The sequence below is a fragment of the Apis cerana genome, linkage group LG16 (genome assembly GCF_029169275.1).
Source record: "Apis cerana isolate GH-2021 linkage group LG16, AcerK_1.0, whole genome shotgun sequence".
NCBI classification, from domain to species: Eukaryota; Metazoa; Arthropoda; class Insecta; order Hymenoptera; family Apidae; genus Apis; species Apis cerana.
Window position 1 is genome coordinate 6,818,728 of NC_083867.1, and position 20,619 is coordinate 6,839,346.

A 20,619-nucleotide genomic window follows, 5' to 3' on the forward strand; every position below is an offset into this window, starting at 1 on the left:
AAGTTCGAATAAAAAAAAATTATAAATTATAATCGTATTAATTTATAATCGAAGAAATTAAAAATAATTGTAAAATTTTTTATATCGTAACATTAATTTAAAAATTCTTTTTCTCGTAATTCTAACTCAAACCGTATTTATTCATCGCAACACTAATAAAAAATCGCCATTTGCCCACGACTGGATGATGACTGGATGACGACTGGATGACGACTGGATGATGACTGGATAATAACTAAATAGGCCAGCATGCAAATCGGCCAGACAATGCAATATTTACTACGATATTACTAAAACGAGCACAGTGACAAAGTAGTAACAATGGCTTCCCATCCTTTGAATCTAAAGAAGATCCAAAAGATGAGAAGCCATTCGTTGTAGCCCTCTTCGTGACAATTTGTCGGGCCTCTTCTTCCTTCTTCGAGCGCAATGCTCGCTGAAACTTAAATCTAGGCTCGAGATTTCCTATCCGAATAAAAAAAAAAAAAAATCGTGGAATCTAAAAGCGAAATCAACGATCGCAACGATCAATGCTCGTACATGTGCAAAATCTCGAGCGCAACGTTCGTTTCGAAATTTAATTCGCGACCACGACCGCGAAATTCGAAAAATCGATAAGGAAAATCAGAAACGAATGCGTTTTTCATTCGTCTCAGCCCTCGATTTTTCAAATTTGATTTCCTGAAACAGGTTGCCACGCGAAAACGCGCCTACCCGACCAGAGACTGTGACAACCTGCCCGGCCCTACCTACTTATAATTAATATATCACACCAGAAATATACTACCTATCCTACCTAGCCCTATATTTAAAAAATGTCAAAACAAGCATACCAACACACTCATTCCACGATTCTCACGCATACTACTCGGGCGCAAAATGCCTACACTAGGGAAAACATCCCGGGACGTCTCCGACACCCGAGCTTAACACACTACTTTCATACTCTAATTTTACGTACCATTTTCCTGAAATCGATTGACGAAGGCTAGCGATCATTGCGTGAAAGCCAATCAAATATCTTATATATATATATATATATGCTAATTTTAATTGTAAATATTCAGATCAATCGAAAAAGTAAGTAAGTATCTTTTAAATTATAAATAATAGATCAATAGTTAAAACGACGCAATTCCACAACCTAATACACACACACACATATAATGTGAAAAATACGTCGTGCACGATACACTAATTCATCGTCAATCGCTTAAAAATTATTATTAGCTTATGAACTAAGTTCATCATGCCCATTGTCTCTCTCCCACCCAAGTAGCACCTGAGCACGTGAGCGAGATCCTGACATTGGACATGGAAAGGATTAAATCTGAAAATCCTGAGCTAAAAAATAAGTATATTTGTTTTTATCTAACGCACTAATTTTCTTAATATTAATTTTACTTCAAACTTTAATAGATGTATTATGAATTCAATGAATTATGTACTAATAATTTATTAATTTATTATTAATTAAAGAAAAATATTTATTCTAGGAGTAAAAAATTTATTTTGTGACAATTAATAATAAGGAATATTTGATTATAAATGAAATATTAAATTATGGAAGCAATCCTCAGGTGATTTCTTCATCAAAGCATATTTTCGAAAATACAAAAGCAGCGTTTAAAACTTTTAGCTTTGATTTTGAAATCTACCTGCCGCGAAATATCTTCTTGCACATAAAATTTTATACATTTCTATACGAAAAATTAAATTTATATATTTATTATAATTAAAAAACAACTAAATTCAATTACATTGTAATGAAATAAAAAGTGAAATTAAAAATTGTTGAATAATGATAATATACATTATCATTAATCTATAATAATTAAGATTTGAAATCAGAGGATATTCCGATTTTTTTACTAAAAGATACTCTATCAAAATTTAATTTAATTGTATTAAAAAATATTTAAATTTATATAAAATCAAAATAATCAAAACACGATATGCAAGAAAATCCTATCCTGATCTAATAAATGAAACACAGAAGTAAATGTTACTACTCACGGGTATAATTACCCGTGGTCACTGTGCTCGTGCAAAATACTACGTATACAACTAGTCACTCGTGTCGATTCGGATCTTTCATCCTACAACATGATTGAATGACCAGAGGAATCAAAACGCATGCAACTCACCGAATGATGCGAAAAATTTCTTCATTCAAGCAGAACTTTATTAAGAAGACTACTATCAAATAAGAGAAGTGGAAAGAAATCTGTAAAAAAAATAAATTAAATTATATTACATTTTCTATTATTTGAAAAAATTGAAATAATAAATATGAAATTATTATTAATAATTAATAATTAATAATTAATCTAATAATAATAAAAATTGAAGCTCTAATATAAGAAATTTAAATTTAAAAAATATAATTATAAAAATTTTTAATGATTCTATATTAATAGAAAAATAAAAATTTAAATTGAATTAATTACCTCTTCGCATGATGGATAATCGCCTAATATTCTTGCACCATTTGGGATACATCCTAATCTGACGAATAATTTAAACAAAAAAAAATAAAATATTATTAACACATCCGTTTAAATTGTAATCGGCAAAGAAATACCGATTTTATTTTCGCGTTTCACATTCTTGATTAAATTTAATTAAAATTATTTCTAATACGTACTTCACGAAACACTAACTCTACGACTGCACTGCGCACAATCATAAAACATCAAATTTTACCGCTTCTTAATGGCGTCCATATTGGAATTTTTCTTGTCTTCGAAATTACATCAGTAATACACTAAAAATTTACGAAAGAAAACATATATTTTCAAATAAATGTGTAAACTATATTAAAATAAAATAATAATACACAAATAATAATGTATAAATTCTATCTTAGAAAGATATAATGTGTATTATCTATAATTCTAACCTGCAGTCCAAAGAATAGACATGTGAAGAAAGAAGAATAATATAATCATCAAAGAATTTTTAACTGCAAAGAGCAACACGTATATCGATTGAAAAATAATTTATAGAGAAAAAATAAGAAGTAAACACTAGCAAACAGAGCAAATACATCACACACTTCAAGGAAAAACGACACGTCCAAACAATCCAACTGTCGATGTTACAATGACATCCTGCGCCACGATTTGGAATTAAACGAATTAGAAATTAGAGTGGGGGAATTATTGTTCGACAGGTTGAAACATGTCGAGCGCAATGAGAAATAAAATATATACATATATACCTAACATATAGCGATAAAAATACACATTGAAAATATATGAATCATAGAAATAATTTGATTATAAATATTTAATAATAAAATAAAATTGATTATAATAAATAAATTATTGTACGTTCGTTTCAATGAATGATTCGATACGATCGAAAATGTCGACATAAATATAACGATAAATCTATTCAAAATCTATTTATTTTTATAAAAAGACAAAAAATATTATTAAAATACAAAGAAATTATTCGATATAAAAGAAGAAAAATATAGAAGAAGATAATATTCGGATATATATATCACAACTAGATATTATAAACGATTAGATATTCTTTCGAAGTTATTCCGATGTAATCGTACGATAATTTTCATTAATAAGAATCAAAATTGTAAAACAAATATGATTAAAATTATCTTAAAATAAAGCAATAAATAAATTTAAATTCTAATTCAAAAGTTTATATTATAATAAGAGCTTCTGATAATCTCAATAATCAAGTAAACGTTCGAAGACAAAAGCATAAAGAAACTCAAAAACCTAATTGACTTTGTTATCGCAATAATTGTTTATTAAATAAACAATTAATAACAATTTCAATAAAAGAATAGAAATAAAATTACTTACGTATTCGAAATTATACAATTTCAGCGAGCCAGTGATACGTCCTCTCACAATAACTTTCAACACGAGAATGACGCCATAAATTTACTAGATTTTCTAATTGGTTAGGACGCTCTAGTTTTTACTTAAGACGCGCGAAAATTAAAATATTGTTCAATACAATTTAAATGTGGATTCTTATGACATTTATCTTGCAAAAGTCTGTTTATTAAAAATATAATAAAAATTAATATTCTGAGACATAATGATAAAAAATTTTAAATAGAATAATAAAAAGAATAGTAATTTTTATATTATTTATTTGTAATTATATAATATTATAAATTTTTTTTTTTTAAATTTTTTTAATTTTGATAACAATTTGAATAATCAAAATAAAAAGTTATAATTACTTATGATTATTTTAATAATTTGATTTTTTCGCAAATATTTTTTCACATATAAATTATTAATTTAATAATTTAATTTTTGCAAATATAAAAATTTATAATTAAATAATTATAAAATATAATAAAATAAATAATATAATAAATAATTATTGTTTATATTATTTATATTATATAATAATTATTAAATATAAAATGTCGAAATTAATTATTATTATTCTGTATTTTCACATTACAGCGTTGACAATTTATCGTTTTAAAGAATTAATATATTTGGGTAAAAAAAAAAACGAATAAAAGTAAACCTGTAGCGTTTTTTATTAAACTCCTAATTTTGCCCAAGATCATAACAGCCCAAGAAATTGTGCTGTTCTCCTAATTATATCTCCTAGTGCTTAAGAATGACAATTGCAAAGCCAATTATTCCTTGATAGTGCTACGCCGGTATAGACCAAATATTCTACGATGATCTTGACTGCTTTAAGTCGAGGCATTCGCCTTGGATGAGAAAATCCACTCCAACAGCATCTGAATATTGCAACCTCATCCACTTGACGGTCTCCGTCTGCGTGTAAAAGGGTTGTCCCTGGCTTTGAAGATCAAGAGCGTTTTAACGTGTGCACATGGGAAACACTGGTTATTACGAGAGTAAAAAAGAGGAAGTCCGTTGAATCCAGCTTGGAAGAAAAAAATATTATTCGAGATGTCTCTACCTCTTCCTTTATGAGGAAATGAACTTTGATACGAAAGTTTGAACTTAGAACTAAGAATATGTGATAATTTTAACCGTGAATGGATTGGTTCTAATCGTAGTTTAAAAACAACGAAAGCAAATAAAATTAAGGTAAAAATTATTCATCCATTTAATTTGAATTAATATTACATTTTTTCATTTTGCTGTGAAAAAAAAAGGGATCTTTAAACATTGGATAGAATCACAAACGTGATATACAAGATTGGCGTAATCGTTTTCGGAATTCCGATAAAAGTTGAACGAGCAATATTTTACACGAGTGGAACATGGAAGATTCCTTGCAAAACGATTCGACCGTGATCTAAATTGGATTCGGTCGACGAATTTTTGCGATAGCGATGCTTTATCAGTACCACGTCGATATCAAGTTTGGTGAATATTTGTCCGGTGAGAACGGAGTTGTTTCGGTTCAACAAATGAACTAGCCGTGGAATAATAGGCGACGACCGCAATGGCTTTTGCAATACCGATCGAAGGGTGAAACATCCAATATTCCTACAGAAATTGACGAAATTGCAAAATTTGAAAGCATACGAATCCACGACATATACAGAGAAATATACCACGATGAATCGATAAATATTGAAAATCAAAATCAAAATATAAATCTTTTTTGTTTTAAAAAATCTTTTGTCAAACGATTTCGATAAAATGATCTTATTTTCTCAACGTTTATCCGATTTCAAAATATAATTCTATAATTCATTGATATAGAATATTAATGTCATGGAACGATGAAAAAGTAAATTCAATTTCTTACCATTACTTTAATTAATTACGAAACGCGTGAAAACTAAGAATCTCAGAAATGATACTGCTCTTCCAAGATTCACGTAAAAATCACGTATATTTATGGAAACAATGAAAATCAATTCGACAGAAACGTCGACGCTTTTACGAATCGAATTTACAAAGCGTATTCACAAATAAGTTGCACACGTGTAAGTGTCGTGCCAAAGTTCCGCAATTCTGATTCGAATCGCAAACTGAATGTTATTGCCAGTTGGTATATATACATGTGTAACGTTTGCCATACTTGCGGAAATTTGCAGAGAATCTTCGAATCTTTGCCATATTTTCGAGACAGAAATAGCACGTCTCAACGATGACGATCGATTACGATATTTTTTTTTTCAATTAGTACAAAAATATTCAGTAATGATTCTGTTGATCATCAGAAAAATTGTTTATAAATTCGACAGAATTTTTTTTTGATTCGAATTTTTTTCATTCAAGAATCTACGAATCATCAAAGAATTCTATTAGCAAGACGAAATTCTTTAAAAAAGTAAATACGTTTCAACGAACGATTTATTCGAAATTATCTCGATGTGCATTTCGATATTCTGCATCGATTTGATCGAAGAAACTTCATGAATCGTGGGAAAGTCAGTGCGGAATGCAATTACGGGAGAGATCGCATCGGTCGTGCCACCTTCGAAATTATTAATCACGAATTGCATTCGTGTCCAAGTAGTTTCACATTACATATCGAATTATCGGTTTTCATCTCAAACGGATTATCCTCGCGCCGCAATTATGTGAGATTCCATGTAGCACTCTGAACGACGCTGAGAATTTCCTTACGGAACCCTGTCGAATTCCATTTCGATTCACATTCGATTCGTATGCACTACTGTTAAATCTCGTGCTCGTCCATCAATTAATAACTAACGCTCGTATGAGCACCGGTGCCTTCTATATAACCACTTTTCCAAGTGGAAAAGATGTTCTTTGTCAATCGTGACAATCGGAATCCAAGAGAGAAATCACCAGGTGAAGGATGCACTGAAGTCCGTTGGATGATATATGAGAGGGAAAAAAACGAAGGAATCGATTTTATAACAAATTTTCCTACCAACAATGCATCGCGTATCGTAAATCTAAAACGACAGTTACTTTTGCGAGAAATTGTACGACACGGTGAAAGTGTGCCGAATTACATTTTGCATGATATATTTGCTCGATGAATTAGCTTCTTTTCTCGGCATATTTTTGCGTTCTTGAATTATTTCCGATTCACGATTAATATTAATTTCCTATTGATAAAAAGATTTTAACGATGAATAATTGCGCTATAGAAATAAGAGTATCCATACATATTATATATTTATTCTCTGTACGTAACATATATATATATATCATATTTTAAATTGATTTTATTCGGAAGAATATTTGAAATTTTCGATAAATTATCGCAAGGAAGATATATACGTATTTTTAATCGAGCTGCAATGAAAAATCCAACAAATATTCGAATACACGAACGCAATTATTAAATAATAATAAATCAAAGAAATAATAATTATAACGATATTCCATTCATCTTTATATATCGATAATTTTATGAAAATTTCATATCTATTCAGTTTTCAACGTGATACTAAAATCTTTATTTAAAAGAGTATGAAACTCTTATTTCGTTATAATACTTCTTTTAAAATTTTCATGTTACGACAGACCTAGGCAATCTATAAAAAAATCATTGTACGATAAAATACAAAAGTGAGCTCTGCTATGAACTTGACTGCAACAGATGTTTCGAATGATAGCTATAAGCATCCGATGTTATCATGGAGGGAGCATGATAATGCATTCACGTCCTGCATATTTTTAGACATCATTCCTATGCGTGATCTCTTGTTCTCTCAATTCTTTTCACAAAAATATCTCGCAATAGTTCGATATTTTCGGCCTTCTACTATTTCACGATTCAAATGGAACTACGTCCCATCTAAATTTCATCTTTGATTTTCAAAATTCAAAACGATCTTCAACAAATTCTAAAATGAATCGCAGAATTTCACGAGAAATCATAACCTTGAACCGTTTCAATTTTAATTTCAATGCATATTTATGCTCGCAATATAAATTGATGTGCAGCAAACCGAAAGACACATTCTATAGTGTGCATCTCTTCATCAAGACTATGTCAGCCTATTCTAAATATTTATGTTTCCTGCCTCACAGAGGACTCTTCAATTAAGAAGATTGGATAGGTAATTACATACAAATTGATTTTCCAGACCGATGTACATATTATTTCTAAATAATCTAATCAATTAATTCTAAATAATCTATGGTGGAAACACGCAGAAATATATATCATCCTCTAGATAGATAAATTGTTCAATATCGCAAAATCAAGTAATATCGCTTTTCCTTACATTTTCATAATCTAAATTATTTCTTAATTTTAATTATAATCTTTTTTCTTAGTTTCATTTTTTTTCTTTTTTAAATTACATAACAAAATTAATATTTAATACGATGGTTTAAAAACGATTTTCAGTCTCATATAAAAATTCTATTTTATTATAATTTTTATATAAATTCTTTCATTTATTTTTCAATTTATTTTTTTACTTTAATATTTCTCTTAAATTTTTTCATTATCTTTCGATATTTTTTAATTCAGATATATATAATTAATTTATATATACATTAATTTTTATTTTATATTATTTTCTTTTTAGATTTGATCAATTTTATTATTTTAAATATTCAATCTCATGTTTCAGTCTTTAATAATTTAGATAATTTTTATATTAAATTAATTATATTAATCTATTCTTATTATATTTTTAATCGGAGTGTTTAAGATTTTGATATATAGAAATATGTTATATTTCAATTTTCGCGCGAATGAAATGAATAGAAAACTACTCCAGCCAATCAGAAAGACGCTAAGGCCCAGCATAAAACGAATCAGTGCGCAGTATATTGCGCATGACGTCAGTCTACAGTTGAGAATCATAGTGACATGTTGTATTTCGCCGGCAAGTGTGTAATTACGTAAAAATTCTTGATAGAATATTATATTAATATGGTTATTACACTATTATTAAACCTTTTATAACTAATGCGTGTTTGTTTAATCATTATCATATTCGAATTGAACAATTTTGTGCAAATTATCGTTTGAAGATGAATGGCTTTGAAAATGTAACCGTTTCTACGCACATCGTATTAATTAAAAGATAATCCGACGACTTTCACGCAAATGTGGTAAGATTTTATTTATTTTAACAGAACTTTAATAGTAGTTATTATAAAAATAAAAAAAATAGATAGAGAAGATAAAAATAGACATTAGAATTAATACACGTACAATATACGTTTCATACTCATTCATTTCTCTTATTTAATTTTTAATTTAATATATAATTATTTTTCCTTCCTAAATCTATCCACACGTTCAATTCGTGTATTGTTATTTCTCGCATTTGTTTTGATTTTACGTTCGAAGCCTCAAAACTAAAAACATTTCTTATAATACAATTTTTCCAGGAAATTCGTGTTTGTATCATGTTCGACATATTCCGACTTGTCGAATTGTTGACCATATCCCCTCTCCAATTTGTAATTCGATACATCGAAATCGCTACGTCATTCTGTCGTAACGGACGCCTCACTTCAGGTGTGTGAATAATCTATTGCCAATTAATTTGACAAAAGATATTCTTTTACTTTTCTTTATGCTATTTTTTTGATATGCATTTGTTTGATTATTTATTGATAATTCTTTTTCTTTAAAAAAATTTTTCTTTAAGAAAAATTTATAATTTTTTCTTATATGTATATTATATCGTTAAAATTAGTGCTAGTTCCTATTACTTCTGAAACAGAATTTGATCTGAATTATTGTTTTATTTTGATACGATTACAATTTAATCTTTTACATTCTATAAATTTATCTTAAAGATTTGATTTTTTTATTTTTTTTGTACAAATAATCGATGATTGATTTAAATGGGAAAAAATTTTCAATATGGACGCTATGATGACAGTTTGTGTTTTATAGGAAAAAATTTAAATTTCAAGTATCTATATCATGAATCAAGAAACATATACAAAACAAATTGTATTTCGAAAATAAAATTACATCTCATTTTTTACTCTCGTTTCATTTATATTCATAAATCAGGAACAAGGATTAATTAAAAAATTGAGATAAATTTTTTAATATATCAATTGTGCTGTGTTCGTTAACGTTCCATATTGCAATAGAATTTTCAATGAAAATAATTTGTAGTATTACCATGATTCTCGAAATGCATAGGAAAGATTCCTATGTTTTCTAAATTATTTTCACGGATGACATGCAGAATAATTTCTAATCGGGATTCGACAATTTCAACGTGTATTCCATAAATTTACATAACGAGAAGTTTAATAAAAATCCAATATGCTATATAATCCAACAAGTTGAAATGATCAGGAAATTGAAATTTATAATTATTTTCTCGTTATATAAAAATTGTGGAAAACTTGTTCGATAAAAATTAATTAATAAAAATAAAACCTCAATTTTTTTTTTTAGATAAGTAAATTTACAATTACGTATCATCGTATAAAAAAACAGGAGGAAGGTAGAAGAATAATCAAATTCATATAATTTGTCCATTATTATGGATAAGATAGGATGCTCGACACGATTGTTTAACATGGCAATTGTATTTGCAACGGAAACATTTTGTCGTGGAATTAACCAGAATTCGTGTGTTTAACAACACACTATCGAGGCAAAGTTTAACGTGCACAAGCGCGAAATGGAAATTAATTAGATCATCGGCTTGTATAGATAAACGTTGGTACAAGCTTATCCGAAGTTACGCGTGTAGAATTAGTAATTATAAGTTAATGAAATACGTTGATATACGTTAAAAAATGCTGTCACAAAATTGTGTGTAAATATAGATAGTGGAACATATAAGATAGAGAGACATTTATACAGAACAAGGTATCGGATTAAATTTGCTTACTTTCGAAAGAGACATAATCCGATATTTTTTTCAACTTTTAATTTTTACGATAGCAGCAGTCAGTCTGTATAAATCGGCTATTTAAATTATATTTTTTGTATTGCGATATATGTAATTTATTACTGATACTAACTAACTCGTTAAAATTTTATGAATTAAAATTATATCATATATTTAATTCACGTAAGGCTTAAATTATTTTGATTGTTGTTAATCACACGTGGTTTTATTTTATAGGATAAGGAATTATTTCTTTTGCGTGTGTTTTAGAAAAATAATTTTATTATAAAATAGATTATCTAACAAAATCGCTTTTTCTATGATATAAATAATAAAAAAAGCGCAAAAAAATAATATTTGCACTTCAATACGTAGCAATTAAATTATTTATTTGCGTATCTTTGGCTGTTTTATAGTGATGCCTCTCGCAAAATTCCTGAATTCTCTGACAAGCTTCCTCCAACATTTCCATGGGAACTGTGATGACCAGTCTCATGTAGGATGGATAATCAAAGCACTGTGAAAAGAAGGAAGAAAAGAAGCGTGCGTGTAATCGGCGAAAACGTCAAATTGAATGGGTACTGGAATTATTCGGCGTACCTGGCCAGGAAGACAAAACACGGACTCCTCCATTAGCAATCGCTGCACGAATTCGAGGTCGGAATTAAATTCCGGAAAACAAGGTAAATCTATGTAAACCTGGGGAATCGATAGAATAATTTATAGTCGATAAATTGCGATCGACCACCTTTAACATTTCCTGTTTATCTTTACGTTTAAATCACGTCTGATTTTCGACTAATTACGCGAAATATTTACACGAATGCAAGTTCGATCGAACCCATCTTGCAATTCAGTTTAACGGTAAATCGCAAGCAATTTACGATTAAACGTATCGTTTACAACTTTACAAAAGTATTTTGCCTCGTAACTTTCGCATTTTTTTTTTTATATGTATATATTAGGATGTTTTTCACAATTTTTCACGAATCGTATACCGTATATTCGAAAAATCGCGAAATATCGATAGATAAAATTTAAGATTTACCATCATGTACATTGCACCGTTGGGCATTATTGGTTTCAGTCCAGGAATCTTAATCGTATAATCGTACGCCAATTTCGAATGATTCTGAAATTGGATATGGAAATTTTAATTATCAATTTCTTCTATCGTGTTAATTTGATTCAATCGTTGCGATTAATATTCGTTCAATTTTAATTCATTATACGTTATACGTTAATTTTCTATTCTAAATTTTTAAAAAATCGTAAAATACATATAACTTACATATAACGTTTTCATTACATCATCGTAAAATTCCTGTGGCGTGTTCTTCAAAATAGCAGGCAGAGCACCCTGAACAAGCGTGTTGCTACCGATGATTCTTTGACTTAAGCAATGAAGCGCTTTCCTAATCTAACGAAAAAAAGGAAATATATATTATATATCGAATGTAATCGTAAGTTCTTGCATAAAGAGAAATACGAAAGTTAAAAGTTTTTCGAAGAAAAATTTAACTTCAACTCGTTCTCGAATCTCGTATTTTAATCGACTCGTTCGCTTTTTTCGATTTCCTCTTTTTTTCTTTCTTTCTTTTTTTTTTTCAACATAAAAGCTCGACTAAAGTTAAGAATATAATGAACGATGCCAAGGGAAGAAGTTTAACGATAGAATAAAATTTAATCAACGAAATTTAATCCAATCGCGGAGAGGTAGAACGCAGAAACGGATCTGGTCTCGTTCTTGTTACGGAAACAATACGGAACGGAGAAGCAATTATTTTCAAGTTGTACCGTATATATCGTGCAATTACCCACCTCTTTCTCCAGAACGTTTTGACGATCGTGAATGATTATCCAGCCCATACGCCAGCCGGGCACTAAAAATCTGAAATATCGTTCAAGATTACCGTTTACCTGTTAATGCGTCCATTATCGTATTATTCGATTATTACGTTAGTGCATTATCCTCGAAATTGCATTAATCAAATTGAACAATGGAAAATGACGTGTTATTATGGTCTTTTTATATTACGATTCCTATTAAATTTACACCAAATTTTGAAGCTAAATTACAATCCGTATAGTTTATAATATCGCTAAATATCTGATCGGGGTTGTCAAGAATTAATTGTAATATTGATTTCAATCGATGCTCGTGCAATTACGTATACAAAATCTGTATAATGGATCGAGGCGAGTAAATATACTGTATGTAGAGCGAAGTGATCACAAGCGAGATGCTGAAAAATTTCAAAGTTGATCCGTCCGATACCTTTTTGTCAAACCGCTGCACGACAAAATCGGAACTTCTCTCGACAAGGACGCTAACGAGTGAAAAGTTTGTCCCGGAAACACCTGGTGGAAAGGAAACGACGAAAGAAATGTATTCCCATTTGTTGGGAAAAATTTGTGAAATACGTGTGGACGAGAGAAAATATTAAGCACGTACCATATGCTCGTAAATCTCATCGGCTATAATCGGTACGTAGTAACGAGCGGCTACATCGAGAATGTCAAGTGCGTGATCCTTGCTAAACACGGAACCGCACGGATTCGAAGGATTATTTATAACGATCGCCGCCGTCGATTCGTCGATCTGTGATTCCAAATCATCTAGATCGATTTCCCAACCGAGTTCGGGCTGAAAATGTAAATTGATTGACGTTAACACAAAGACATAGATACAACCGACTTAGAATGAGTGAAATTTTAAATAAATTCAAAGGGAAAAATTAGAAAAATTGATCGAACGAATAATTTTATATACGCTATTTTTATATACTATTGTGAGTATTTGACTTTTTATTCTGCCATTCGTTCGTCCAATATCTACGTAGCTATGAAAAAAACTTAAAATATACCAGTAGTCGTACCTTCAAAAATATCATCGTAGAAATCTATCGACAATTTAATTACTCTCGATATTATTCGGAATGCATGGAACGTGAAATTGAATGAAAATTTAAATTACGTTTAAAGGTTCGTTTAAAAGCTACTGTAAATATAGAAGACAGATCGAACGGAGAGAACTGGCGTTGAAAAATATAAAAGTCAATTCCCTCTATTTAGGTCGAACAATATTAAATTGATTATTATTAAGGATACCGCTTCGAAATGTAATTCCTCTTAATTCGAAGCAATTTCTAACCCCTTCTCGCAAACTTTTAATTATCTTAAATAGTTTTCTGATATCTGTTTTCAACATTGAAGCGAGTAACGCGATTTACGATATCTCTGTACAACACATTTTTATCGCTTTTTCAAGTTAATCGTTATTGAACAAGTATGGCTGGTATACGACTTTAAATACTCCTAATTTATCGCAGTTATACATTTTTGACCATATTTACGCGCGTTGACACTATGACGCTGTCTTTGACGCGTAAAATTGCAAGGAAACACGACGTGTGTGCTTCAACGTAGCACAGTAGTACGCAACAAAATGTTATTTCGTCATTTTACGTTCGTACGTCGCTCGGAATATTATTTACTTTTTCGCAACGCGAATAGCAAGTACTTTCAAGACGCCCGGTATACAGTGGCTGGATCAATAACGTGTGAGCACATAAGACATAAAAAAAATGGTAGGAATCGTGCAACGCGATAAGTAGCAAGGTTTGATATTCACGAGTCGATTTTCGACCATGTTGTACTAAAAAAATACAAATTATTAACATACGTTCCATATCGTTATAAATCTGTTGATTTTAATCTCAATATTAATTCAGCGTGTCGCGTGTAAATTCGAAAAATTTGCATCCTATTTCTATTATACATAAACTATTTTATCCGTGACATTTAAAGAAAGAGTGCAAGTACGAGTTTTCGTTTAAAAGGAAACGAATTAAAAAAATTTTAAAAGTTTGACCACCGATATTCCTAATCACGCTTCCATGCTCATTTCCCTCAACCACAAATACGTTAATAACGTTAAAAAAAAACCATAGAGAAAATTAAAATATGGAAACGTCGTTAGAAAATCGATAAGTCGAGACAGCTTCCTCTAATTAAAATATTTAAAAGTCGACCGCACGAAAGTCACTAAAAGCGAAACACGAAAGGTTTCAAAATTAATACCAAGTGAACCTTAACATTCGTTAATGATTGTCAGAAAGCGAGATGGGGAGTAAATTTTTCACGTATCGCGGAACGAGCAATAGGCCCACCTTACCGGGATATAATCCGTGTCAATTCTTGCACTCTCTCTGTAGGGCAACGAGAATTACGGTAGCGCGGTTTTAATTACTTCTCTGTGATAAAATAGTTGGCGCTATCTGGATGAGGGGGGAGGAAGCATTAAAACTCGCAGCAAAGGAGACAAAGGAATGACGGAAGAGGCCTCGTTATTACTACGAGGTTTAATATTTCTTTTTCGAATCGAAAATGCGTATTTGCCAGATTGGAAAAATCGTATTGGAACTCGTGAGCCAAATATGTTAAATGGTAAACATGTTTACGATTCTTTTTCTTTTACGGCGTAGAAAATCGATTTGCAAATTGTTTATTTTGCTTTCAAACGCTCATTGACGGAATTGATGAAAAATATTGTGAAACTAAATGTAAATTTTTTTTCTCTGGCATACATATTGCGACGTATTGAAAAGAAAACTAGACGAAACAACATAGAAATAAGAAAAATTCAATTTTATATGAAAACTTATCACCGATATGGAGGATTTAAGGTTGACAATATTGGTAAAAATTTTCGGAATAAGCTCATACTTACGCGTAAGTCGTAAGATTTTACGTTGATACCAAGACCTTCCGCAAGTGTTCGATAGATAGAGAAACCGGGTCGTGGTATCAGGATATTTTGCTCCCTTCTTGCTAACGCTGTTATACAGAGATCGAGGGCGCAGGAACATCCGCTGCATAAAATTACATCCTAAAAAGAAAGGAATTCAAAAAATCGTTCCATTATTTCAAGATCATCTTTTCCATAAATTTCCTAGTTAAAGACTAACTAACTTTTTATAAGAATAAATATTACGAAACGTTTAAATCTATTTACGATATATACGTGATTTTAATATATTTAGATTCGAAAAAATGTGGGCTTGAATAAAACTTGAAAAATGCGTTTAAAAAACGTAACGATTGATAAGAGATAAAGAGGATTATTATAGTATTTGAAAAGATTTAAAACGATGTCTTAAAAAAAAAATTTCACAATTCGATTTTTCGTAATAAAATAAAATTTAGAAATAAATATTCGTAAATATTTTTCGAGTAAATTACATAAGAGAGATAAAAAGAGGAGAATTATCGGTTTACAAGGGGACATGCATTAATTAAACGTTCGATGCACGTGAAATTTTTAGAACTGTGAAAAATCTCGGTTCTGATAGTTGCCAGCTTTCATTTCCTGCGGGTGCGCCGAATAAAGCTAATAGCTTCATTGCAAGCCATACATTACAATTTTTGCAGGACAAGAGAAATGTTCCTTGCTTTGTGAACATTTTTTTTTTAACGACATCGATTCCGTACAAAGACTTGGAAACTAAAGGACTTTATTTTATATTTTCACGATCGTAAAATCGTATTCACCGATGACGTATTATTTTTAAGTGGGTGTTTTTCAAACGACGAGGATAGAATATATCCGGTGTTAAATTTAATAACGCGTTGTAATCCCTTTGTCTTTCTTCTATAAAGGAATTATAAAAGGGATATTTTTTTAATCTTCTCGTACGTAAATTTATTTATATTTGTACAAAGTATAAATATCATTAATTTGTTTCTCTCGTATTATTTTCAATGGTACAAAATATCGAATTACGAGTATCGAATTCGTTATATGATACATTTCAACGTGGTACGTGTGAATTATTCGAACAAGAATTTCATTTTTTATCATTGTAATGGATTTTTTAATTTTCCAACGAATCTTCAGGATGTTTTGTTTTATTATTTTTGTACGTGTAATCTGTACATATCGAAAAATATTTATCGCGTCAGATATTACGAGATGAAAAGAGGGATACATTTTTACCGTTTATATCCGATCTTTTCATTTTAAATATTACGAAGACTTTAACGCTCAATCTTATATGATACTCTTTTTACGATGTTTTCGTAGCTGTATTTTTCACTAGCTGTATAAAGAGATTTTCTAAAACGTTGTTATATAACGAATATTGAAAAATATGGCAACGAATGTCGGGCAAGCTGCGATCAATTCGATAAAGCTCGGTTAGAAAATTAGAAGAAAAAGTTTCTTGAACGAAATGATTTCGAATAAAAAACCACCACAACCATAAAACGCGAAAACAAACGAGGAGAAAAATTCATCGATCGAAAAAACAAATGTTTCCAGCGAAAAACAGAAAAAAAAAAAAAAGAATTCTTCAATTTTATCGTGATTGTATTTTCTATACTACAGATGCCAAATGGTCCTCGGTTAATCGACGATATTTTTTCTTTTGGAGGAAACGTTGTAGTTTGCGGCCGATCGTCCAGAGAAATTCGGTTTTCCCTGCAAACTTGATCGCCAATTCGATCAACGGTTTAACTAGATATCGTATATGTGCATGCGAATAAATACGAACACCGAAAGGGAACGGACACGATATAATGCCTTCGGATGAACGAGTTTCTATACGCTTCTGGTTACAGATCGGGGGCTAATTCGAATCGAAACATCTTCTCCAAGATTGAAAATACGTATCGTCTGTGTGAAAAATTGAATATAGTCGGAAATCTGAATCGATGATTCGATTATACACCTCGTTGCCTGTCATTTTTCAATTACATTTTGCACGAAGATATTGTACGACGTTGTAAAAATTATTTCCCTACTATAGAAAGATAGAACGATGGATGTAGAACAGAAATTGATAATTGTATCGATAATCATATTATATTTGATAATTATATTATTTCTATACGATCTTTCCATGATCGCCATTTAAAGTAATTTCATAAAGATATTTTTTACATTATCGAACAGTATCCTGTGGAATATTCTAATGGATAAATATGTTACGGATGGTTGTTAAATTATGCGAAATGATGGAAAATCACTCGAAATTTAATAGTTCCTTTGGGAATTTTTTGAAAATAAAGCATTGCGCGATAATGCAATATAATTTATTGAATATAAATAATCGTAAATCATATCTGCAATTGTACATGGTTTTAAAAATATTAATTGTCTTTTTTCTTTAAACAAGGAAGAAGATGAAGCGAAATAAAGTTTTTCCGAAATATTGGAATATTTTTAATGCGCTCAACCGGTTCACAGTTAATATTAAATTCATTAATCAAAGGGCGCATTTATATCTACGCGCATATTCCCCAACGTGTTATCCAAATAATTCATTAAATAGGACAATTAATCAGACTTCGAATGTAATTAATATACATGATTTATTTGCGAATGCAAAACAAGGCGTAGCCGGAAACAATCTGTATTTGCAACGCAGCTTTCAGTAGCATAGTTTCCTACAGATCGATAACAGTATGGGATAACCAGATGTTACTGCATTTTCTTCTTTAATCTTTTACTTTTTTATCTTCGTTACCTTGTTTTTCCTTTCGATTTCAGCTATGTACGCTGTGTACAGAGTTTTCCAAATATCTTTTTTTCCTCAAATTTTTACCAATTTTAATATCGGAATTAAAATATACTGTTCGTTTTATTAAGAAAAAAAGGGGAGAGAGAAAAAAAACGTTCAAAAGTTGGTAAGAAAAAAGTTTGTTTTCAATTTAATACTTGGAGGAAATGAACTTCGATCCTGTATTATTAAACTTTTAATGATATTTCATTTCATTTTAACAATAAAACTGGCAAGAGATATGTTTTAATCAAATCGTGAATAAGGATAATTGCTGTTTATTGGCTTGAAAGACAATGACGGACAAAATTTTAATATCAGCGATTGTCCAGTCAGGTGGAAAAAAACGAATCAAAAATACGTATTTTATGGGATGTATATTAAAATTTGAAATATTATTAATAACGATAATACATATATTGTTTCGCAATATTTAGTATACGGCGCGCAATGTAATTCGAACAGTGGTAAATGATTCAAATGATTCGATAATCAAAATGCTGCAAATAACGTAATCAATTAAATAAGTAAAAGTGCCTTTCTATATTCTTCGCAAATTTTGAAGGTAAATAATTATCGAGAGGAACGTTATTTTAATAATATTTCCATAAAATCTTTTACAACGTTATTTAAAATTTTACCTTGGCATCGACTTTTACAAATTCGTTGGAACTATATTCTGCTACAGCTTCCTTTGCAATCTGATAACCTAAAATTAGAAAACGACTTTTTGTTTAAAAAAGATTATTATAGTAATTTGTAAGAAAGATTCAAAGTTAAATTTCGAATTTAGAATAAAAAATAAATAATTTAATTTTATGAAAAAAAAAAAAATTGAATGGAATCAATACCTGTACTGGGTGCATATCCATTGTACAACTGAGAAACGAGGCTTTGTTGAACTGCTTCGATTACCTCTTTCGGCGGTTTTAGATTGCCAAACGTAGTTGGATCGCCTAAGCATCGATAGAGATAGAAAATCAAATTTTCCTTCCGCGATTCTAACTTAACAACGCTTCAAAATTCTAAATGATTAAGAAATTTCCCTCTTGGCAATCGTATCATCGCTGAGACAAATCCGGAGAAGATCGTAATCTTATTGAAACAGAATATTCCCTCCCTTCGTTCTAATTTAATTCGATAACAAAGAAATTTTGGCGACAGACATTTCCTAGATATAAACTTTATTTTAATCTCCTTTATCGTATCGTATATTTTCAGATATTCAGGTACAGTTTAAAATAGCTCGAGATTATTATTGGATCACTTATTAAGATTATTATATTAAAGTAAATAGAGAAACAGGATTTGAACTAATTATACGCGATTAAGCGCGAAAAGTATCCGCGAATTTCACTGCCAATTCCAGAAACTCGTCTTATCCCAGATACTTTTTCTAGTATTTTTTAATCCTATTGAATGGATTACTTTTTACACAAAAACTTTAGTCGACAAACAGAGTTCCAGTTGTAAAAAATACGCGTCGTGTACAAATTCGCACACTTGTATTTTTCTATCGATTTTTTAATTTATGAGCCAACAAAATGAAATAAAACTCTCACACACACACACACACACATACGCACACATATGCACGCATAAAAGAAAAAAATCTCACCGATAGACAACGAGATCACAGATTTAGCGGGATTAGGCTCGACCACGAGGCTCTCCACGATGGATCTTATGGGATTGTGGGTGTTCCTCGCGATATCCGACGCTTCCACGTTCCATCGATCGCGAAAAACCTGTGTCGACATCTCGAATTCGGAAATTTCAAAAGCCTCGACACCTCGAAATTCGCCGTGTCGTCAAATATACCATGTGTCCCGGCTGGGATGAATTTCAATCGACGGTTTTCTTATCGAGAAAGGATTGGAAGATGAGCGAACGATAATCCTTGGGCAAACGATGTTTCATCACTGAGAGGAGGATCGGTTTCCGCCGATAATCAAAATGAATTCGAAACTGGGAAACCGGTTGGATTGGATGTCTAGATAATTCCACCTTCTTTCATAATTAATTTTAATAAATTCTACGTTTGCTGTATCTGTTCTATCTAGATTTCCTGTATCGTTTCATCGCAAGATAAACGAAAAAAAAAAAAAGAAACTCGATCCTTTACTCCGTCAATTTATTCTCGTTACAATTGTTATAAAAAAATAGAGGAATTCCTTGTTGGAGGTTAGAAGACAAACGAACCGGTCGGATTGGTCGATTAGACTCCACACCTTCTATCATAGTTTATTCAAAACGAGCCAAATAATTCGATTACGTAGATCGACACACCTAAACATATTTTCTCGTCGTCTGTTTGTT

At 30.5% G+C, this 20,619-nt stretch overlaps 1 protein-coding gene and 1 long non-coding RNA gene across 2 annotated transcripts; one reads left to right on the top strand and one right to left on the bottom strand.

Annotated features, from left to right (window-relative positions):
- The first annotated feature begins 8,710 nt into the window (after positions 1 to 8,710).
- On the top strand, positions 8,711 to 12,238 carry LOC107999789 (uncharacterized). The gene is made up of 3 exons (XR_001766422.3): positions 8,711 to 8,981; positions 9,264 to 9,393; positions 11,155 to 12,238. It is a non-coding gene; the product is annotated as an uncharacterized LOC107999789 (long non-coding RNA).
- Positions 10,999 to 20,414, bottom strand: LOC107999788 (tyrosine aminotransferase). Its single transcript, XM_017059814.3, has 11 exons — positions 19,919 to 20,414; positions 19,152 to 19,256; positions 18,942 to 19,009; positions 15,471 to 15,629; positions 13,194 to 13,385; positions 13,017 to 13,099; positions 12,560 to 12,629; positions 12,030 to 12,158; positions 11,787 to 11,870; positions 11,339 to 11,437; positions 10,999 to 11,255 (listed from the first exon to the last, which is right to left on the bottom strand). The coding sequence occupies exons 1-11, from the start codon at positions 20,058 to 20,060 to the stop codon at positions 11,103 to 11,105; spliced, it is 1,284 nt and encodes a 427-aa protein (XP_016915303.1). The 5' UTR covers positions 20,061 to 20,414; the 3' UTR covers positions 10,999 to 11,102.
- Positions 20,415 to 20,619: the final 205 nt, after the last annotated feature.

Excerpts from the sequence above, each read along its gene's own strand:
- LOC107999788 (XM_017059814.3), bottom strand. The coding sequence starts at position 20,060 with ATGTCGACACAGGTTTTTCGCGATCGATGGAACGTGGAAGCGTCGGAT. Across the intron at positions 12,159-12,559 it reads AAAACGTTCTGGAGAAAGAG|ATTAGGAAAGCGCTTCATTG; the intron begins GTGGGTAATTGC and ends TTTTTTCGTTAG. Across the intron at positions 11,438-11,786 it reads ACGGTGCAATGTACATGATG|GTTTACATAGATTTACCTTG; the intron begins GTAAATCTTAAA and ends TCGATTCCCCAG.